This window comes from Polypterus senegalus, chromosome 3 (assembly GCF_016835505.1).
Source record: "Polypterus senegalus isolate Bchr_013 chromosome 3, ASM1683550v1, whole genome shotgun sequence".
In the NCBI taxonomy this organism is placed as follows: domain Eukaryota; kingdom Metazoa; phylum Chordata; class Cladistia; order Polypteriformes; family Polypteridae; genus Polypterus; species Polypterus senegalus.
The window spans coordinates 29,230,276-29,254,712 of record NC_053156.1 but is presented as its reverse complement, the minus strand read 5'-3'; the positions used below and the strand labels follow the sequence as shown (position 1 = coordinate 29,254,712).

At 39.3% G+C, this 24,437-nt stretch overlaps 1 protein-coding gene across 6 annotated transcripts in view; it reads right to left on the bottom strand.

The window, feature by feature from the left end:
• Window positions 1–268: 268 nt before the first annotated feature.
• The window catches only part of LOC120524962 (alpha-2,8-sialyltransferase 8F-like), a 147,833-nt gene continuing 123,664 nt past the window's right edge, over window positions 269–24,437 (bottom strand). For 5 of the 6 annotated variants that reach the window (XM_039746873.1, XM_039746872.1, XM_039746874.1 and 2 more), the window contains 2 exons: window positions 5,924–6,007; window positions 269–1,638 (listed from right to left, as the gene is read on the bottom strand). In XM_039746873.1, the coding sequence (XP_039602807.1) occupies window positions 1,182–1,638; window positions 5,924–6,007 (541 nt within the window). In that variant the 3' untranslated portion in view covers window positions 269–1,181. Of the gene's footprint in view, window positions 1,639–4,784; window positions 4,866–5,923; window positions 6,008–24,437 lie in introns of all 6 variants that reach the window. The other variant, XR_005632872.1, reaches the window with a different exon arrangement.

Here is a 24,437-nt window from a genome sequence, read left to right as displayed (position 1 = left end):
TCTGTCCAGGTATGGGACTTTACCCCCTCAGGACCGGGATGCTTGTCACTTAAGTCTAAGAGTTCTCTGCTAGCAGGATTCTCCGTTACATTTCTCAGATTTCTTTTACAAAAGATATTCATGAGAAAAACATTACAATTCCTGAAGATCATTTAACAGCAAGCTGCCTGTTTGCGGCATTCAGTGCTATACAGAGGCTGAGAAAAAAAGGAATAAAAAAAGAAAACTGAATCAGGAGATGAATCATAGTCAGAGGACTGGAAACAAGTAAAATTTAAAAAAAGGAGTTAATTCAACTACCAATGCCAAAACAAAAAGTGTAAGTTGTTGTCAAAGTGGACAACTAGACATTCAAAATTCATAGTCCAGAATTCAAACAGAAACACACAATTGTCATTTTCTTCAATAAAAGATTCTACAGTAAATAACCAGTTATGGCAGTATTTAACATCAGATAGAGTACAATAAAAATGGTTAATACTAATGACCAATAGCAATAAATAATAAAAACGATTTTTTTGGAATTTTGAAATATTACACCCATATAAAGTATTTAAAGTGTAATGCTTTTAACAACATGTAGGTAAATCAGATGTGGTCTTTCCAGGTTGACATCAAAATGAATTTCAAAGAGAAGCCTGTCCACATACCAAGACTGCCTGGACAGAAGAGGTGAAATTCTACATGTAAGAGGGAAAGAGAGGGAGAATGAAAAGATAGGTGTGTTCCGTGATGGTAGACCCATTTTTCAAGTTTCTAAGTGTTTTGGTTTAGTAATGCTGATGTCAGCTAGCACACTTGATCATGATAAATAAATACTTAAGCACATAACAGACGAGTTAAATTGCCAAAAGGATTGTCATCTTGTGACCACTTGGCTCACATTTTGGGAACCTCTGATATAGACGGCACTCTTTATTTCACCTTTGCAATTGTTTTTGAAAACAAATGACAAATCTGGGTGTTATTAGAAGCATAGTCCAGTCTCTGGATAACAACTTTTTTTAAAACATCTTTTTTTTTTCATTTAGTTACCCTTAATTTTCTAAGTATTGTCATTTTATAACTTAAACAATATCTCATAATATAAAAATTCATCTTCAAAAAACAATATCTCATAATATAAAAATTCATCTTCAAAGTCTTAATCCAGGTTTGTTGTCATTGTCTCTTTTGTACATTCAGCAGTTTCCTAGATGCAATTTCAGCACGCCTTCCAGGTGCATCCGCGCATATGTCCAGAACTCAGAAGGCATGTCATGCACATTATGTTTTGGCTGGACGTCATCATAGTAGTGATGAGAGAGAGGCTGTTCAGAAAGACCAAACGAGTATGGCCAGAAGCCATAAAGTGTGATGCTTTCACAGAGTTCTAGTGCTGCACTAACCAACATCATCCCTGATGACAGCCGAATGAACTTCAGCCTCTTCTGTTTCCAGTAGTTTGAAAGACGCAGTAGATAGTCGGGATGCAGGAAGAAAACCTTCTGAAAGTTAAACTCCTGAAGAGTGTAATAGACTTTGAAGGAGGGGACGGTGCACTCAGTGTAACTGAACGCTGGCATTAGAACAGAGGCGCCAGAATACTGCTTCATTTGTTCAGCAAATGGCCTGCGGGCATAATCCAGACTGGCAAACCTTTATCAAGAAATAAAAAAAAGAAAAAGTGAGAAACTCAGGGCACGGCTTAACATTGACAGGTAACTGTTTTGAAATTTGGAACTTTTTAAAATTTCATCAAAGAAATAGTTATCATGCTTTGTTTATAAAATATTTTGGTCACAGTGAGTCATATTCAAAAAAACATCAATAATTGATTGTAATTCAGAAAGTATTTTATACCACTTCACTTTCCGAATGTTTTATTATATTGCAGATTTAATTTTAAAGAGATACAAATAGCAGCAATAATATAACACAATTACAGTGGATTCAGAAAATATTTAGCTCTCTTCACTTTCTGAACACTATTGTATTGTAGATTTAATTTTAACACTAGAATTACCAAAGCCTACAAAAAAACTCGTAAACCCGGCCCACCTTAAATCCATTCGCACCTGTCCGTCAGCATCTTTTGTCTTGTGTCTAGAGTCGTATAGGGTAAATTTCATGTGTGTTGTGTCTACAACAATCTGTTTTAATGATGTGTTTAAACAAACGTTATATATATATATATATATATATATATATATATATATATATATATATATATATATATATATATATATAATAATAATATAATATATATATATATATGTTTTAGTGAAGCTGCAGTCTCTGAAAGAACATATTCCCAGGGAGCAAACACCCCCTGCTGGATACAATCTACAACAATACATTGTGCAGAAAGTGAAGAGTTCTGAATACATTCTGAATCCAGTGTATGTTTTTATTGACTTAACATGCATGTCATTCAATTAAAAAAACTCAAAGCATGTTCTGCATAGTCTGTCTAGTTTATGTTTGTAGAAGCTGCAGCTTATCTCAGCAGAACTCAGCCCTGATTGTGACACCAGTCTAAGACAATGCAAGTATTACAACTTACAATTTAACATAACATAATCCACTTAATTTGTTTTGTGATTGCAAGAGGCAGCAGCCTTTCCTGGCAACACTACAAAGCAGGAAACAGAGTGGGGTGTCAAACCATCTGAAGGTTCACTTGCACACGCAGTCAGACTCACCAACTATCCTAACCTAACCTTAAATCTTTGGAGATGTGTATCGAAACAATGAATATCTAGAATTATTATTTAAATTAAAAGGAAGAAATAGGAGACACAATATTTGTACACAAATCAGGCAAGTCAAGACCCTGCTCACATTCCACAGGTGTGAAAATTTTTATAGGCACTAAATGCTTGTAAAAATCGTTCTTTATACAGATTTCAGGAATTATTACAAGAAAAGGAAGTACAAACACATAATTCCAGTTCTTAAGTCCTTGCATTGGCTTACAGTTAAGCCTGGGGTAGATTTCTAAATCCTCCTTTCAAAATACAGTCATTTGAAAAAGTTTACTTTCAACAAAAAAAGATAACAGTGGCATGTCTTTCATTTCCTAGGAACATCTGAATACTGGGGTGTTTTCCAAACAAGGATTTTTAGTGAAGCAATATTTAGTTGTATGAAACTAAATCAAATGTGAAAAACTGGCTGCGCATAAATGTGGGTCCCCTTGTCATTTTGCTGGTTTGAATGCATCTAACTGCTCAATACTGATTACTTGCAACACCAAATTGGTTAGATTAGCTCATTAAGCCTTGAACGTCATAGACAGGTGTCTTCAATCATGAGAAAAGGTATTTAAGGTGGTCAACTGCAAGCTGTGCTTCCCTTTGACTCTCCTCTGAAGAGTGACAGCATGGGATACTCAAAGCAACTCTGATCTGAAAACAAAGATTGTTCAGTATGATGGTTTAGGGGAAGGCTACAAAAAGCTATCTCAGAGGTTAAACTGTCAGTTTCAACTGTAAGGAATGTAATCAGGAAATGGAAGGCCACAGGCACAGTTGCTGTTAAACCTGGTCTGGCAGGCCAAGAAAAATACAGGAGCGGCATATGAGCAGGATTGTGAGAATGGTTACAGACAACCCATAGATCACCTCCAAAGACCTGCAAGAACACCTTGCTGCAGATGGTGTATCTGTACATCGTTCTACAATTCAGTGCAATTTGCACAAAGGAACATCTGTATGGTAGGATGATGAGAAAGAAGCCCTTTCTGCACTCGCGGCACAAACAGAGTTGCTTGTTGTATGCAAATTCATTTTGGAAAAAAATTATTTGGTCATAAGAAAAAGCGCTTTGCATGGCGGAAGAAAAACGCCTGCTACCTACTGTCAAATTTGGTGGAGGTTCCATCATACTGTGGTGCTGTGTGGCTAGTTCAGGGATTGGGGCCCTTGTTAAAGTTGAGGGTCGGATGAATTCAACCCAAGATCAACAAATTCTTCAGGATAATGTTCAAGCATCAGTCACAAAGTTGAAGTTACGCAGGGGTTGGATATTCCAACAAGACAATGACCCAAAGCACAGTTCAAAATCTACAAAGGCATTCATGCAGAGGAATAAGTTCAATATTCTGGAATGGCCGTCACAGTCCCCTGACTTGAATATCATCGAAAATCTATGAGATGATTTGAAGCAGGCTGTCCATGCTTGGCAGCCATCAAATTTAACTGAACTAGGGAGATTTTGTATGGAAGAATGATCAAAAATACCTCCATCCAGAATCCAGACACTCGTCAAAGGCTATAGGAGGTATCTAGAGGCTGTTATATTTGCAAAAGGAGGCTCAACTAAATATTGATGTAATATCTCTGTTGGGGTTCCCACATTTATGCACCTGTCTGTTAATCTAATAAACTTAATGTCACTGCTGAAATACTACTGTTTCCATAGGGCATGTCATTTATTAAAAGGAAGTTGCTAATTTGAAAGCTCAGCCAATGATAAACAAAAATCCAAAGAATTTTTCATATGACTGTATAAAGCCTTAACTGGCCAAAACTATGTTTATTTATCTGACCGTCTTATGTTTCCAAGAATTAATAAAGAATGGAAGGTCAAGCTTTTAGTTACAGGGCTCCAATGCTGTGGAATGGTCTGCCTGCTACTATAAGATGTGACCGTTCAGTCTCCGCTTTTAAATCCCGGCTAAAATTCACAACTTCAGTTTAGCATATCTTGACTAGAGCTGCTGATTAGCTGTGCGTACTTCATCTCTGTTAGTCATTTGTACTAAAATATAAGTAATAAGATATTTATCAACAGTTACTTGCCCTCCCCTATAATGTTTTGTTTTCTCTGTATCCTCATGTGGCACTTGGTCTCACTGCTCTTCTGCCAAGTAGTTTGCCTGCCTATGGAAAGAAAGGTCATCTCACATAAATGAGCACTGAAATCATGTGGTAGAAGGGTCCATTCAACAAATTGGCCAGACCAGCACTTTCTAAACTGTAGAATGAACAATAAGGGGAAATGGCTTGTTGGCCGAGGTCTCCAAGACTCTGACTGTGTCTGGCTTATCTGACTCCTTTTTTATAATCTGGCTGTGATTCTACAATTAGCTAATGGAGAGATGTTGTTATTGTGTGATGAGGATTACTTGTGGTGTGTTTCGTGTATTCTATTTCCCCCATTTTTCACTCCCATTGCACACACAACTTACCTGGAAGGGGGTCTCTCTCCAAATTGCACTCTTAAGATTTCTTCCTTGTATTATTCCTACAAGTTTTTTTTTCCCTTGTATTCTTAGGGGAGTCGAGGCTGGGGGTCTGTCATAAAACAAGGCCTCTTAAAGCCCAATGAAGTTTTTCCTTGTGTGATTTTGGACTATACGGGAAATAAATTGTTATTGCTGTTCAAAGCAGTCCAGTATCTTTATACACAGCTACTAAATGAATAATAAACAAATAATCATCTCCGTCTCCTTTACTTCTCCTCTCCCTCTCTCTCTGTCCACTACCTACTGACTCTGACCCCCCACTAATGAATAGAGATGTTTCCTTTTTATCTTGAACTGGTGAGTACTTCTAATGTCATCAAGCTGCTTGCTGGAAGCAGTTCCAGGCCATATGGAAGTTCCCGATAGTGACCCCACTAAGGCACTCATTGAACCCAAAAGGGCTGCCCTTCCATGCTACAGGCAACAGTGCAGATGTCCAGTTTTGACTCCCATCAGAGTAATACTTCCACCTGCCGTGTTGAGAGGACAGTTGTTCCTGAAATCTGTTCATCCGCATCCATCAATTTTGAGTCATTCTGACAGGGACAAAACTCAAGGGACCATCCAGGATGGGTTGCATCTAAATTCCTGCTATTCATATATTATGGCTTAGCAGCAGGTTAGAAAATCATCCCTGACCTCAGTTGGGATGCCAGTCTTTTTACTTTCCTGGTTCTTTAGCAGGATACTCACTTTTTCATAATTGAGGGGTTCAAAGTCAACATGCTTGTCTTCCTCCCCACGTCTGTTGTGTTCGTCATAGGTGGCATATTCATCCTACATTAGAAAAGATTTAATATTACTACTCAAAGTTATACTTTGTGCTTTACATTGCCTTTGTAGAATTTAAACTTGCCAGAGGCCTAAAAATGCAGTCTCAAAAAATAACACAGTTGTAAATAAAAGGCCAGGTTTTAGCAGCCTTTACATTTTGTTACATATCTTCTAAGAAATAATATGGCATCACGTTGCAGTAATTATCCTAGCAGAGACATTGGAGAGAAAGAGCAACCCCACACACAGCTGCCACTAACAGGTGATGAGCCCCATCATGAGTGACAACCAGTGAGTAAAGAGAAAGAGATGGGAGGATCATGGAGGAGTGACAGAATAGGGTTCACAGACAGGATAGTACTACACAAAATTAATGGGTCAGGCAGCTCGTAAGTTACTTTAGACGCCAGGTACTTTTAAATCAATAAATAGATCAGTGGTACATGAATACTGAGGACTAGTAGACAGCACTAGCAGTCTTTTAGCCAAAGATAGATATTCCCTTAGAGCACAAAACCGTGCGAGCTCCCATGGGCCTCGGCTACTTTTAACCTATAGTGGATGTGCTAGCAATTCCAGTGAAATTGAGCTAGCGGGGAAGCTTAGAATTTTGCTTCATTAAAAGAATCTTTAAATTATGTCATTTCCCATTCAATCAAGTTTGTGTGAGATCCTGAAAGAAAGGTATTTAGTATATAGTAAGGTCCATAAGTATTTGGACAGTGACACGATTTTCATAATTTTGGCTCTGTAGGACACCACAATGGATTTTGTGATTGAAGTGCTGACTTTCAGTTTACTGACAAGCTATTCCATAGCAAGGTGGTAAAGGGTGCAGAAGGTCCCTTCCTGGCGGATTATTTCATTAACTATTAAGCAGGTAAAACATCTGGGATTGATTTCAAGTGTGGAATTTTGCATGAAAAGACTCTCTATGCAAGTTAAAACAGTCCATCATTAATACAATCATTTTAAATAAAGTAATCATTATGTGATTGAAGTGCTGACTTTCAGTTTTAATGTAAGAGATTTACTAAAAATACTGTATGGGCCGTTTAGGAATAAGAGCTATTTTTTTCTGCATAGCCCCCTTATTTCCAGTGGCTCAAAAGTATTTGGATAGTTCACTGACAAGCTATTCCATAGCAAGGTGGGAGAAGGTCCCTTATTATTTCATTAACTATTAAGCAGGTAAAACATCTGGGATTGATTTCAAGTGTGGAATTTTGCATTTGGAAGCTGTGATTGTGAACTTTCAATATGAAGTCCAAAAGACTCTCTATGCAAGTTAAAACAGTCCATCATTAGGCTGAGAAAACAAAACAAACTCATCCGAGAAATAGCAGAAACCCCAGCAGTGGTCATATCGACCATTTGGAACATTTTTAAAAAGAAGGAATGCACTGGTGAACTTAGCAACACCAGAAAGTCTGGACAATTACAGAAGACAACTGTGCTGTCCTTGGTGAAGAAGGACCCATTTAGCCAAACCAAGAATACTCTCCAGGAGCTAGACCTATCATTGCCAAAGTCCACAATGAAGAGATGACTTCATAGAATTGGTCTCGCCCATTGTTGGAGATATCCAGTATTTATTCATCCCAAGGAGATTTAATAATACTACATGCAAGTACAAATAAGTATGAGTAGCTAACAAAGGGCTCAAAGGAAAAGGATAAGACAGCAAAAGCCACATTAAAATCAAAACCAGACTTAAGATCAAGATGAGGCCTCCCAGATACTTACCTGGGACAGGTACAGGTACAGACCCGTCAGGACCTGACACAGCAGCATCAGCTCCAGCTGTTAGTGTTACAGGGAGTGAAACTACGAGTGAGTTGCACGAGGTTCATTAGTCGACTCCAAGAGGATCACTGGAGCCTAGCATGGCCTTTTCATTCCCTCTGTCAACTTCAGTTAATTCCCTCCACAAGTCTGCAACATCATCTCCTACTAAACTCGCAACTCTGCCTATGAAGATTAGGGAAGATCAAAACGAACTCTCTGAGCTTAAAGTAATGATTGCTGCACTTTTGGTACATAAATGATATAAGTAAAGATGTAAAGAAGAACAATAGAGAAATAAAGAATGAAATAAAGGTTCTAAACAAGAATAATGGGAAACAGCATTAGGTCATAAAAGACCTGGAGTAATGTTTAAGTACTACATTTACTATAACCTTTACAGAAATGGTACAAAAAAAATGATGAAAAGTAGAGGAAAATACAAGTAAGTTAGAGAGTAAAATTAAAAGTACTTGCTGCTCAGCTTGAAGATGTTAAGCAAACGTTCACGATCCGTATTGAAATAGTTTAACAATCAGCTTCTGTCACAAATTAAAAAGCAATGGCTGCCAAATCAGAATGCAAAGTGCTTGCAGGCAAACTGAAAACACTGGAAGATCGAAGGAACAACATCAGAATTGAAAGACTTTCTGAATGGGAAAGTCCAAGCCCAGCCAAATTCATGGCTGAACTATTCTCTAAAATAACTGCAAAGGACTTTAAATTGAACATTACGATATCTGCAGCCTACAGTATGCATGGATCAAATGCCTCCACACCAAAAAGAGTAATTGTCCATTTTGAAAAAGTACAGGTGGTTTGGCTAGAGCGGCAGGTGAAGAGGATGGGTTGAAAGAGAGCAATTCCATTTCTGTTTTATCTCTTATACCCCAATAACCATTAGTGACAACATAACAATACGCTTCATAGCTGTATCACTTGGCAATAATATGAAATCTATGTCAAAGCTATTGTATGTAAAATGTACAAATTTAACCTAAGACTACAAAATGTCAACAAAAGTTCAGAAGAAATATTTCCATGACCAAATACTAAACTTTGTGAACTGGAATGTCAAGATTCTTAATCATGAATTAAAGAGAAAGAAAGTATTTTTACAAGAGATTCACATATTAAGCAAAGAAGTTTTTTCTCTCTATCTATACCAAGAAAGCCAGGGGTGTGGGAATCTTAATACATACAACAATCCCATTCTTAGTGTCAGATGCAATATCTGACTCTGAAGGGCAATATGTCATGGTGACAGGCAATTATCTATTACTAAAATGATTTTGAATAAAATCTATGCATCTAACACAGATGATAGAACTTAGATAGAATCTATCCTTAATGTGAACACTCTCAAAATTATAATGGCTGGAGACACTAATTGTGTTTTAAATCCAGACCTGGATAGATCTTCGGATACATTGGCAATAACATCTAATACTGTAAAGATAATTACACAGTTTGTAACAGATCATAATTTCTCTGAAATATGGAGGTTCTTAAATCCTAACCTAAGACTATACACCTTCTTCTCACCCATACATCCATTGTTACTCAAGAATTGATTATTTCCTTATAGACAATACATTTTTTTCCACTTTCAAATCTTATAAGTATGACGCTATTATTATCTCTGACCATGCCCATCTGATCATGGAGCTTAAATTACTGCGTCTTACACACTCAATCTTGTAACTGGTGTCTTAAATCCCTGTCATTAGCCGAGGAGAACTGTAGAGAATTCACATCCAAGCAAATTGATTATTTTTGTGAGACAAATGCATCTCAGAGGTCTCAGCAGGTATACTCTTGGAAACTCTGAAGGCATTTTTAAGAAGAAAGATTATTTCATATCTTTCTCACAAAAATAAACTGGACACCAAGAAGGCCTCTGAGTTAAATAGTGAAATTACCAGAATAGATCTAGAATATGCCAAGTCTCCAAATGAGGCACTCTATAGGAAAAGGCAGGTTTTGCAATTCTCTTTGACTACTAATCTTGACTACTTTAACACTAGAATTACCAGAGCCAACGAAAAAACACATAAATCTGTCCCACCTTAAATCCCTTTGAACCTCTTCGTCATCCTCTTTTGTCTTCTAAATGTGTTGATAAGCCCAAGCAGCAAGCAGGTTGCTATACCAATAATAATAATACCATAAACTTGCAATATTATTTAGGAAAATCGCAACATTTTACTCACCAAAAATTTGGATTATTTGTAAACAAAATCCATCCTTCTCTCTTTCCTCAAAAACAGTTCAATTACTCTGTTGTACAGATTATCCGTGCGCTTCAGTTCCATCAAAAAGTCCCTTTCTATCGCCATCAAAGCTAATGCTGAAAGTCGAACCTGCCATAAGTTTTAATTCTCTTTAGGGCTGAAAATGTCCGCTCGACAGAAGCAGTGTACCGCCAAGTATACTAATGTGAACAGCTGCCCCATGCTCTCATTCAGATTTTTCTGGTGAAGGACGTCAAGGAGATCAGTGGGAGATTTTCCTGCAAAATCATCCATGGCATACATTACAGTCAGTTCTGTTTTGTAAACGAGACAGATCAAAATCCTCTCCGTGGCTCTTGTATTAAACTGGAGAAGGCTGCATGTGTGAAATTTTTCTTGTATTTCCGAAACTTCTGGGGCTCGAGGAGCGTGACAAACATCAGGTATTCGTGGTCTTGAAATTTGGTCTGTGTCTAGCAAATAATATTGTCCAGAATCCTGCCATGGAGTTGGCCGTAGTGCGCAGGGACGCCGGGCGCTTGCGGTGCATTCAGTGGCCTCATAGAGTTCCTCATATCGGCTTCTATCCAATCAATGGGTCTGGATACGGTGACGTTGCCGTTTGCCTGCTAGAGGGCCCTACTGACACCAACAATTACACCTGCCCAACTTTTGTAAGTAAGTTGTAAGGAATGAGCCTGTCAAATTTCAGCCTACCTACACGGGAAGTTGGAGAATTAGTGATGAGTGAGTGAGTCATTCAGTCAGTCAGTGAGGGCTTTGCCTTTTATTAGTATAGATTTGAAACACATCCAAAGGGCGACTCTACATTCACCTAAAGCAGAAGGGGGTATGGCACTACCCAACTTTCAATTTTATAACTGGGAGGCAAATATACAAGCTATAAAGACAAGGGGCCCAGTGTATAATGTCATGCGTAGTAGTCAGGTCAGGTCAGGTTGGGGAGCATGCACTGGTACAGCGAGCTGACACACCCACCACAAGATGAAACAGCTCAGGATTCTGGTTGGCAACCCCCAATGCAGACACGTGGTCAAGTACCCCCCTCTGGAAAAGACCACCTATCTGCAGTATCCAGGTTTTACTTGGCCGTCCCCTTGGCCTGGTCCACCTGCTCATGTCCTCAACAATGAGGATCCTGCAAGCCGAATCACCTTCGGCTGTAGTGTTGTAACTGACTCTCCCTTACAATGCAGGCATTGTGCATCATTTGGGTCTCCGTGAGCAACGCCTCATTCAACACAAAGTCAAACAAGCAGTACCCAAAGATTCAGCGAGGCACCAGGACTTGGGCCTTCGTCCTTTTGCATAGTATCTCGAGAGACCTGATCAGAGCCTCCATTGACTCCGCGAAGATCACAGCATCATCAACAAAGTCAAGATCAGTGAATTTTTCTTAACCAACAGATAACCCAGAACCGCTGGACCCCACAACCTTGCCCAACACCCAGTCCATGCAAGCATTGAACAGAGTAGGAGCAAGAAGACACCCCTAATAAATCCCAGAATCAAATGAAAAAAACCCAGAGGTTCTGCCTCCACTCTGCATAGCACTCACAGTACCAGTGTACAGACTGGTCATGATATCCAGCAACATTGAGGGGATCCTATGAAGTCTCAGGATGTGCCACAGGACAGCTTGATCAACCAAGTGAAACGCTTTCTGATAATCATCAAAGGCTGCAAAGAAATTCTGCTAATACTCAAGTTTGCATAAGAACCTTCACTGCCAGGATGCGGTTGATGAGGCTTCTTAGGCGTAAAACAATGCTGCTCCGGTTATTGGTAGGTGAGCAAGTGATCAAGAATCCTATTGAGGATAATCCTATCAAGGACCATACCTGACACCAAGAGCAGTGTTATCACCCTGTAGTTGCCACAATCCTGGCGATCACCTTTCCCTTTCCAGATAGGGACAACAAGTCCCATTTTTCCAGTCAATTGGGATGACGCCACCCCAGATACCACAGATCCCTTCAGCCTTCCCAACCCTCAGTTGGTTCCCCACCTGTGCAATCATACTTAGATTGGGTGGTTCACAGTTAATTGGAGGATCAGCCTCAAGAACTGTGGACCCAAAGATATCTAACATCCTGGCTGAAGAATCAGCTTTAAACAGCTTCTCAAAGTAGCCAGACCATGCGGGTCACAACTACAGTGTCATCTATGCATTGAACTTGCACTTAAACATGTGTACGGACAACAGGGTAAATGTCCATAAGGCCAAAAATTTCAGATGCACAAAACTGTGCGCGTAAGCCAACTTCCACACACTTCCTCTCCATAAATCCCAGTCAGCATGAAATGGAATGTACATGCACATGCCTGCCTCTCCATCCTGACTCCCCCCAGAATTTTGCATATTTGAATATGTAAATCAATATAAATACCACCTTCTGTGTAGCGTTTGCCTAAAAGACAATGACAAAAGCATGTGGAAAAAAAGAATTTCAGTGATTGTGAAGTGGAGGCAAGGAAAAACATACTATTAGTTAGTTTAAGCAGTGGTATAAACAACAAAAGGAAGCTGATCAACTGATACAGAGTGGCACAGACACTCAAAAGTTCAAGTTCAGAAAGTTGCACAGTGCCCAAAATAAAAAAGATATCAATATCGTTGTGAAAAGGTGAGTCCGTAGCCCACTGTCATATGCAAGCCTATTGGGGTACAGAGAAAAGAAAAAAATGGAAACAAAAGGTCAAAATGTTGACTTTAATTTCAAAATGTCCACTTTAATCTCATCTCAGTTTATTTTGTCATTTAAGTAGAATATCTTAAACTTTATCTTTGTTGTTTAATTTACTAGAGTTTCTCAGATCCCATTGTAACTAAAGTAGCATAATAAACGCATCATATTCTATGTGTTCTATGTATGTGAATCACTACATGCTTCATAAACTGACTTTCTCTTTCGCAGTCAAGAGCACACAGGCACTGATCTCCACACAGAATATATTACAATCATGATATTACAGCTCTCTGAACACTGAAGAGGGCATCATTTTAATGACAAAATGCATTAAAGCATGTATTAAACATGGGGGCACAGTGGCCGTGCATTAGCTATGAGCTGGCGCCCTGTTCAGGGCTTGTTCCTGCCTCCCACAAGATGCTTGCTGGGATGTGCGAGAACCTCGCAACAGTACTGTCTTAGTTTAAATGTACCAATCCGAAATTCCTGTCCTACCGCTTTCTTTCTCCACGTAACCAATCAACACACAATAAGCTCAGTAATAAACGTGAAAACAGCTGTAAGCTTAGAATGCCAATTCTACAAAACTTTTAAGGAACACTGAAAAATCTTCTTAATACATGTTTCATTATTCCATATATCTATCCATCCAGGATCGCGCCAGTCCCAGCAAGAATATACCGTGAGGCAGAACCAATCCCTGGACGGGGCACCAGCTCATCGCTACTGCTGCACCCACACATGTTTAATTATTAACAGCATTCATTATTTAAATTAAGTTAAAAGTTATCTATATAATATATATATACTTTAATGCATTTCAACCTAAAAATTATATCAAGTATACATCCTAGTATTCTAGCAGCACACAGTTCCAAGAGAATAGGTTTTGGAAATCTGAATTGACATAGCAGCAGGTATCATCATCTGTAAATATGCACTCTCTTCTATTGAATTGAATTGAATTCCTTTATTGTCATTGTATAATATAATGAGATTCAATATGCAAATCCCACATGAACTTATTTTCCTATAAAATGTTAAAACAACAATAATAATAATAATAATAATGATAAAAACAATGAAAAATATAAAATCTGAAAGCATAAGTAAAATATACACGTGTGGGGTAATTGTACAGTAATCCCTCGCTATATCGCGCTTTGACTTTCGCGGTTTCGCTCTATCGCGGATTTTATATGAAAGCATAACTAAATATATAACGTGGATTTTTCGCTGCTTCGCGGGTTCTGCGGACAATGTGTCTTTTTACTTCCTGTACATGCTTCCTCAGTTGGTTTGCCCAGTTGATTTCATACAAGGGACGCTATTGGCGGATGACTGAGAAGCTAACCAATCAGAGCATGCAGTTAAGTTCCTGCTTGCTGAATGCAGTGTTAACCAGGAAGTCTCGTCTCGCTCATTCAGCATCAACGTGTTTCGCTGTGTAAAGATTTGTGCTCTTTTGTGTTTATCTTTGTGCATAGTCAAGCCCTTCATTATGGCTCCAAAACGATCTGCTACTGCTTCAGGGGCCGTGCCTAAGCGCAAATGGAAGATGTTAACGATTGCCGAAAAGGTAAACGTTTTGGATTTGTTGAAGGCTACGATACTTTTTATTTATAAAGTAGGAAAGGAATATAAGATCTACGGCCGCAGTGTCCTTTTAACCAGGGTGAAAAACAAGTTGTAAGTGGATGTAATAAGGCAGTAGTCTGGATGGAATCTGCTTTAGGGATTTGGATTGAAGACTGCCAGAAGAAGAACAACGGCAGTGCTTCACAATCGCCTGAAGTGGCTCCTTTAAGGGCTGTAACGCTCTCCTTTGTTGTGCAGTAAAATAAAACTCATTGTTATCGGACAAGTCATCGTGTCATTGTTGGTGAGTAACCATAATTAATTTTCTACTTACAGTACTTAGTACATGTATGTACGTTTAGTGTCACTGTACACACACATTTACTGTATACTATTTTTGTTGCATTGTACGTATTTATTGCTGGGGGCATGTCTATCGTAATGGCTGTAACATGTGATATCGGAGACACTCAATATCTTTAAAATAATATTTAGGTTTTACTGTATATAAACAGTGTGTTTATATACATAATTTCAATGAATCTTACCTAATATCTAAGAGAATATAAAGGGATTATGCTGTATAACTCTGCAGGGAATATTTATAAACAGTGTGGGAGAGTTTATAAGGGCTTAAAATATATAAAAATAACCATACAAACATATGGTTTCTACTTCGCGGATTTTCACCTATCGTGGGGGGGTCTGGAACGCAACCCCCACGATCGAGGAGGGATTACTGTAATTCTAAATACAAACAGTTCTACTGGGAGCACTTGATAGATTGATTGAGTGTCTTTATAGCTCTTGGGATGAAACTGTTTCTAAACTTCAAGGTCCGTGCAGTCGCCGGATGGGAGAAGTCCAAACAGACTGTGCGCATGGCTGACTGGAATCCATTCAGATTCTGGTGGCTTTCCTGAGGCAGTGTGTGCTATAAATGTCCTCCAGAGCTGGAAGCTGTATCCTGATAATCCTCTGTGTGCTCAACACAACCCACCGTAGACCATTCAATTGAGCTGCTGTGTAGCTGTGATACCACACTCGGATTCGATGCGATAAAGTAGCTTTGGTATTTGGAATAACTTGGCCATTTCATGCACCATTATATTGTTACAGGTTGATTACAATCAGGTGCTTTAAATTTCTAAATGATATGCAGTTAATTTCAGTGTATTTGATAAAGCCCACATCATGGATGTGAATCAAAGGGAAACCATGGAGAAACAGTATCACTGCTTTAATGCTGGGAGCTGCCAGTTTTCAAAACCAAGCAGAAATGTATGTATGCAAAGGGGGTTGCTGCTATGAGAATGTGTGTGCCTTTACCCCGAGCTTAGTTTTTATACATCGCGATGTGAGCGTGGAAACATTTTTGTGTGTGCACACCGTTTATACATGAGACCCCTGGACATCCACACAAATTGATGAATATCCACAAGCCTTGTCTGCAATAGAAATAAAATCTTGCAGTAATTATTTATATTCCCTGCTCTGTGCCCCAGTTAATACAAACTACTGGCGTTACACTAGAAATCCAATTACCCTTCATTCTTTCCGAATATGGAACCAATGTAGGAAGCAATTAAGACATTAAAGCTTTTATCCGTTGCACTTCTACATAACAACCACCTTTTTCTACCCTCTCAAACATATACACTATTAAATGCCTGGAAAATGTTTGAGATTAAAACACTTAAGAGACTTGTACAAAGATAATGTCTTTGCATCCTAAGAACAACTTTGCTTCAAGTACACCTTCTCATCAACACAATTCGTCCACTACTTTCAAGCTAGAAACTTTGCTAAACAGTACCTGCACAATTTTCCTCACCTTCCACCCTGTTCTATTCCAGAATTATAAAAGTATTTTAAAGTCTCTTCCTTTCTAAGACCCCAAAGTATATTTGGGGAGAGGGAGTGGAACGCAGCCATGTACAGAATATACTCGAGCTGCATATCTGCAAAGCATTCAGTCATTAAACTTAAAATCTTATATTGAGTGCATTTATCTCGTTTAAAATTGTCCAAAATGTTTCCAGGTCAAGATTCAACCTATGAATGTTGCAATCAAGCTCCACCCTCACTGGGCCACATGTTTTGGGTGTGCACCAAATTAACAACATTTTGGACAAAAACCTTAGCATGCCTTTTAATGCCTTGACGTCACAGTCACTCCCAACCCATTAACAGTGGTGTTTGGTGTACTCCAAGATGGCGTTAAAGTGGAGAAGGACAAACAAACTCTAATAACCTTTTCTACACTATTAGCACGCAGACTTATTTGCTCAACTGGAAGAATCCCATCCAACCACTCTTAAGTCAGTAGGTAAACAATGTTCTATGCTACCTGAAATTGTAAAAAAATCTAATTTTCACTTAGAGGATCTGTTGAAATCTTTTTAAAAATGTGTCAGGATCTAATCCATAACATTTAAGAATAAGCCTCCATTTCAGGGTAAAGGATACCCTTCTTTTCTTGCTCCTTTTATACAGTAGCACCGGTTTCTGGCTCCTCTCTCTTTCTCTTGGGTGGGGGTCGAATTTTGCTTTGATTTGTTAAATTTGACTTGACTGTATGGAAGGTTATCTGATTCTAGTTAAAATCAATAAAAGATTTCATGAAAGTAAAGATGGATTTTACCCCAAGGTGCAAACCAACAGTAAGGCTCAAGCATAGGAAGAACAGATTAGACTTTGCCAGAAAACATTTAAAAAAAAAACTGTCCAGTTCGCAAACAATTTTCTTTGGACAAAGAAAACTAATATTAATATATATACATCAGAGTGTTGGAAAGAGAAGCGTAAGGAGAAGAGAAGAAATGGCTTATGATCTGATGAATACCACATCATCTGTGAAATATGGTGGAGGCAGTTTTATGGCATGATCATGTATGGCTGTGATTGGATGTCAGTCACTGGTGTTTATTGATGATATGACTGCTGACAGAAGTTAATAGAATGTTTTCTGAAGTGGTGTAGGGCTATACTATCTGCTCAGATTCAGCCAAATGCTGCAAACTGATTGGACGACGCTCAACAGTACAGATGGACAGTGAGCCAAAGCATACTGCAAAAGCAAGCCAAGTGCTTTTCAGCATAAAGAAGTGGAATTTTCTTCAATGACCAAGTCAATCAACTGACCTCGACCCGATTGGACATGCATTTCATGTGCTGAAGATCAAACTAGGGCGGCATGGTGGTGCAGTGTTAGCACTGCTGCCTCGTAGTTAGGAGACTTGGTTTCGCTTCCCGGGTCCTCCCTGCGTGGAGTTTGCATGTTCTACCCGTGTCTACGTGGGTTTCCTCCCACAGTCCAAAGTCATGCAGGCTAGGTGGATTGCCGATTCTAAATTGGCCCTAGTGTGTGTGCTTGGTGTGTGGGTGTGTTTGTGTGTGTCCTGCGGTGGGTTGGCACCCTGCCCAGGATTGGTTCCTGCCTTGTGCCCTGTGTTGGCTGGGATTGGCTCCAGCAGACCCCTGTGGCCCTGTGTTCGGATTCAGCGGGTTGGAAAATGGATGGATGGAAGATAAAACTAATGGCAGAAAGTCCAATGAACAAGCAGCACCCGAAGACTGCTGTAGTAAAGATCTGGCCAAATATCACTAGGGTAGAGACACAGCACTTTGAGAAGGCCACGGGTTCAGACTTCAGGCAGTCTTTGAATATAAAGGATTTCCAACCAAATATTGAAAATGATCTTTATATTTATGATTATGTTAGCCCCTAAAAATAGGGGAACCATGTATAAAAACTGTCTTTTCTAAAGAACTCGTACAATATTTTTGTTAAACTGCTTCAATTAAAGCTGAAAGTCTATACTTCCATCACATCTTGATCAAATCCATTAATAATATATTTTATTTATATACCTCCTTTGTCCTGCTCAAGGTGCATCTGAGTCTCAGAAAGAAACAGCAGATATATGTAACATTGCACACAAATGCTTACTGAATAGAACACTAAATAGAATAAAAGACAATAAACAAGAGTAAAATACTAAATTCAATACTAAAAGAAAGCCGAGCAGATAACATCATGTGTGATATAACACACACACAAATTATACTGAGAATCTGAAGAGAAAGGAAGACTGAAAGAAGGGGGAAGAATGTCGGGTTACGTTAAATGCCTTCCTGAGCACATGAGTTTTAACTTGTTTTTTTTTTAAAAATGAATTTAGTCACCTAATCTATTTAATTGCGGGAGGTCATTCCGAAGTTTGGGTGCTATACAACTGAAGGCCCTGCTGTCACCCACAGAATGCAGGTTAGTGTGGGGCCCGACAAGATTGATTTCCAGAATCAGAAGACCTTAGTGGGTGAACAGGAGCTTTGCGATGGAGGAAGTCACTGATGTAGTCCGGTGAAAGGCCATTTAAAGGTTTGTAGGTTATTAATAGAATTTTATATTCAGACACAGGCAGCCAGTGAAGGTGAAGCAGTATGGACTTTATGTGCTTGCTGTTGCTGGTTCATGTTAGGGCTTTTGCAGCAGAGTTTTGAATCCACGGGAGCTGTGGTAAAAGATTAGAAGCCCCACCTGCCAGTAGGCAGTTATGACATTTTCTCAGCATTAGTAAAGGAGAGGAATGAGCGAACATGGGATATGTTGCAGAGGTGAAAGTAAGTACATTTCTTATTACTGTTGCCAAGACTAACAAGCTCTTGTCTATCAGTCAGATAGGACTTAAACCACTGGAGAGCAGTGCCAGAGATACTCAGAATGTTCTCCATTCTGGACAGTTGAATGTCATGTCTCACAGTGTCAAATGTTGCACTAAGGTCTAACAGAATTAAAATGTTGGATTGTCCAGAGTCTGCTTCCTTAAGAACATCATTGGTTACCTGAGGCAGAACACCCTGAAACCAGACTGAAAGGGTTTCAGCAAATTATTAGAAATTAAGTAATTGGAGAGTTGGAGGGCTACAACACAATCAAGAACTTTTGACAGAAAAGGTAAGTGAGACATAGCCAGAAAATTGTTAAAGATTGTCAGCATCAAGACCAGATTTGTTTAGCGAATGGGTTACAGGAGCGATTTTAAAAGTGGCTGACACAAAGCCAGTGTCAAGGGATGTATTTATTATTGTTGTAACAGTTGGGATTATGACATGAAGACAAGACTTAAGAAGTGTGGTGGGGATGGAGTCCAGTACACAAGAAGCTGGCCTCAACTCAAACAGCAAGTCATTAACTGGTATTAGAAAAAAAAAGCTGGACGGAGTGGGAAGACAGGGAAAAGATATAATTAAGATATAAGATAAGATATAAATATTATTGAGGTGATGAACACAGCCAATATTCTGAAAATCATATCACTGTCCAAGTGCTTATGGACCTGATTGTACATAACTGCCCCCAACAACCCATCTACTTAGCTCATCTTGTTAGGGCCGGTTTATACTTCACGCTCAGAACGCGGACGCACCCACATCATGGCTGCCACGCGTTCTCAGCGTTCATTTCACGCATCCTCTGAGCAGGTCCTCAGAAATGAACGCGACGCATGCACGAGTTGCAGTACCAGCAAAAAGTCGGGGGGCGCAGTGTGCTAAAAGTCGGAATGTGATGTCAGAGTCTCTGTTTACTATCTACATACGACAGAAAGTCTCTATGCAGATCCTACGGGGATCGATGTGCGTGCTTCTCTGTTTGATGAATGGTTCAATGTGGTGAAGCAAAATGCCGACATACAGATGAACTTGTGGTGCTTTTATATTCAAGCGTCGCATAATCCCGATCGTAATGACACCATACATTTTAAAAGTCTCACATACCATCTTTTGTGCCATCTTTTTTTTTTTTGCAACTTCACAACAGCAACATAATGTATAGCACTGTATTTGAGCCACTGAGAAAAAAAATAAAGGACACGGTGAAAACAAAAATTTCATCTTTAATCTCGAAATCTCCACTTTAACCTCGTAGTTGACTTTATTATGAAAGCAGATCATCGTAAACGTCATCCCAGTTTTTAATCGCTACGAGCTTCTTGGACCTGACAGCAGCGGCAAGCAGCAATAGATCACCACACAGAACAAATTAAATGTACGATATTCTAACTCCCTGCACATTTAGAATCTTTAGATTTGTACTTGATACCACTTTCATGATGAAATGCATTAAAGTGTGTAGGTTACATTTTACATATAATTTCATTTAAATAATGAATACTGTTAATAATTACACACATGGGGTGAATAATTACACACATGGGGGTGACACCGAGGCGGAGCGGTAGCACTGCTGTCTCGCAGGGAGTTATGTTGCTGGTATTTCCTGCTTGGATTCCACACTGTGCTTCGGTTTACTTCCAAAAGATATGTAGATTTGGGGATTTGGTGCCGCTAAAATGACGCTAGTGTATGTGTGTCACCTTGCGATGAGCTGTGGCCACATCCAGGGATTGTTTCTCACTCGTACCCAATGCTTGCTGAAATGGAAACATCCCTGGATTGATGGATTTAATTAATAAACATCCTTATCAGAGATATTGCGGTAAGGTGTTATCAGAATTTTATAGGTATTCTAGGCAATTCACAACACAGAGAAGCCGAACATGTTCTCACCATGATAATATCTCGCACTGCCACCTGGTGGATTCCTCCAGATTTACGTAAAGTACGCGCACAAGTATGAACACTACAACACTTGCGTAGTAGAAGCAGCAAGTGGCGCGTCGCATGAAGTATAACTCCGACCTGAATCTAATGAAAGACTTGTTTTGGTTTTACATACATTTTCTTTAGAATAATTTTTCTTATTATACGGCGTTGGCCATAAGGTACCCCAAAACTCTTATATTGTCTGGCTTTCATATTACAATCTGCCACCTTTTTTCAATGCCAACATGAGAACTACAGTTAACATCAGGCAGAAGGAGTATGGTGCTGTGAATAATCAGCACCAACATAGTTTAAACAGGACCATTGGCAAAGGGGGGTGTCATCAAAAACTTTTCTTTTTTTCTTCTCATGCATTTTGGATAGAAATTCTATTAGCTTGCTGGATTACAGATTTTATCTTACAGTATGGGTCCAAAGTGATTTAGACAGTAATTTAGACACCATGTTACATTTACAAAAGATCCCTTTCTCTTGCATATTTTAACATGGACCCTTTTTTAGAAACGTGTTGGCAAAACCAATGTATACATCCATCCATCCATTATCCAACCCGCTAACTCCTAACCACAGGATCACAAGGGTCTGCTGGAGCCAATCCCAACCAACACAGTGCGCAAAGCAGGAAACAAACCCCGGGCAGAGCGCACGTGAACACACACACACACACACACACACACACACACACACACACACAAACACCAAGCACACACTAGGGACAATTTAGAAATGCCAATGCACCTAACCTGCATGTCTTTGGACTGTGGGAAGAAACCGGAGTACCCGGAGGAAACCCATGCAGACACGGGGAGAACAAGCAAACGACATGCAGGGAGGACCCAGGAAGTGAACCCGGGTCTCCTAACTGCGAGGCAGCAGCGCTACCCATGAATACAGTGTTGCCAAACTCTTAAGAAGTACTCTTCCTATTATTTCTACACTTCCTCCAAGAAAAAAACTTTTAAAAAGTCCCAAATTCAAATAACCGTTGTTAGTAGGTTTCACTGTTGCAAAATTGCATGCAAAATGTATTCAAAAGGAAACTCTGCAACTTTGCTTATAACTAACTATAGTGATGTTATATTTGATATAATCTACACAGTGAAATTTGGGCTGTTATGCACTTCATTTTTCTCTAAACACCACTGTGACAGATGAACCAGTGTCCCTTACCTAGCCAGTAGACCTTGGTAATGGAAGGCCAGGAAGTATAGGTGGAAGGAAGTTACAGCAACTACATCAGGAGCAGCATCCTTACCAGCGTTCTTACAACCAGTGAGCAGCATCCAGGATCCAGGACTTGGGAACCTGGAAGGTCCACACAGTGTCGACAGTTGACAGTCGACTGCCTGCTATGGATAGAGTGCCCCCCTTGTAAACTGGGTGACAGCATCCCATCTGGCAAGCCCCAGTATGGATGCCAGCTGGGCAGCATGGGAGTTATGATCCCATGGGCCTGCCCTGTTGGGTTCTGTGGGGGCCACCAGTATGAGCTCTTGGATCCTGATGTTACAAGGACCATGGTGTCCTTGCCTGACTCAGAAGTGCTTCCCGGAAGAAACGGATTAAAGCACCGGAAGTACTCCCAGGTTTGGATTTAAAAGAGATCTCTGCATTCGAATCAGGAAGAGTTAGAGTTGAGTGTGGAGAAGAGAGTGCAGGAGGAGAAATAGGAAAAGGAAGAAGAAGAACAGTTGTGATGCACTTGTGAGTTGTGTTGAATGTACTGTATAAATTAAAAGAACTAATTGAGCTGGGATTGTTGTGGTGCAATTCTGTCTGGGGGTTTGTGGGGCTAGTACAGCCTCTAGTGGTCACAACATGGCAATAAATCTGAAATGGACTGTTTATACTACATTTTTTAATCAATACACAACCTAGCATTTTTGAAAAAGCTATCTCTGTTGTCTACCTTTATATAATCATTAGGTTTGAAATACCAATCAACGATCAGCGTTAAAAACTTTTTGAAGAAAGAAAAATGCAGAGGAAATTAAAAAAAAAACTGCCAATTAAGTGATAGAAATAAGCTACAGTGGAACAGAATGAACCCATTTTTTCTCTTGCAGAAGGATATGACGTTTTCAGAATTTGTATTTTTGCAGTTTTGGTGCTCTACTTGTTATATACTGTATACTGTATATGTTCTTATATACTGTATACACCTACAAGTGTTTTGTCATGGTAGTGTCCTTGGGTGACCCTGTTTTCCTTTTCAGACTCTTTATTACGTAGACTTGAACAACAGGCGCCCCCCAAATCCCATCTATAGCTTTTACCAGCCTGGCCACTGACAGGGTTGACTCCTATTGTAGTTCAATACTTCCTCCTTTGTTTTATATTTAAAATCCCAGGCAATTACATAGAGTACCAGAAATGGCAAGAAACTGAATTACACTTTTTATTCATAGATTAATTTAAGGTTTCCAATTGTGCCCAAAATATAAGCAAAGTAAATGAATGTGAAAACATTGTCAATACAACTGAAAATAATCAGTTCATCTTGCATTGAACATGCTCACTACCAGGTGGCTCTCTGTCTTAGTATGTTAATATACAGTAGTTTCTGCTTTAGTGTTGTCTGTTCTCCAGTTTGGACTTTGGCAGAGACATCAGAATGGTGTTTGCAGGAATGGAGGTACAGAAAGGCATTTTACCTCTTTATTACCCTAAGTTTCTGCTACACTAGATTTTTTGATGTACCTCTTAGATTTACTGATTATAGCACAGACACAGAGAAAAAGGAGAAAAGGATTGGGATATAGGTAGAAAAACAAAGTAAGGAGTCATAACCAGGAGAATAATCACAGAGAAGTGGCCAGGCTCGATATGCAAACCAAAAGACAAAATCCAAATACTTGTGAGAAGGAAAACCAAAGGGACTATAAAGCTTGATAAATTAGTCATAATCTTTTTTTATTTAAAATGTCAGACGATTGCACTTCCTGAAGAGGGGTTTTAAATACAATTGTGAATGAGGATGTTATAATGGTGTATGTCCCAAGCAACCTGTATTTGCATTCTAGCAAATTAAAATTTTTATCCGCCATCACTTCAAACCACATAGGGTACTAACATATTGTCACACGTGTGCACATACAAGACAGTTTGTGGGTAATTCTCAACTGATCCAGGGGTTGGCGCAGTGTCATAATGCCCTCTCTTTTTCTCTTTCTGCAGACAGAAAGGTTTAAAGCGCTCTTCCCTTGATGTCACTTTCAGGGTCAGCCTACGTGGGCCTGCTTCTTCCTGCCATATTACATCATAACCAAAGAACTACCAGCTTTGCCGGTTGTCTAATGAGACTCATGTCTGAGAAGTCTTAATTTTGTGTCTTACACATTTGTTTTTGGAGATTTTTATCATTCACTTGTACATGGTTTGCCAAAAGATGGCCCACAACCTTCTCTTGTTTCTTACAATATAACAGGATATTACTTTAAGAATGTTATGTTATGGTATGATTCTTCATAGGCTCCCCTAACCCTCCAGCAT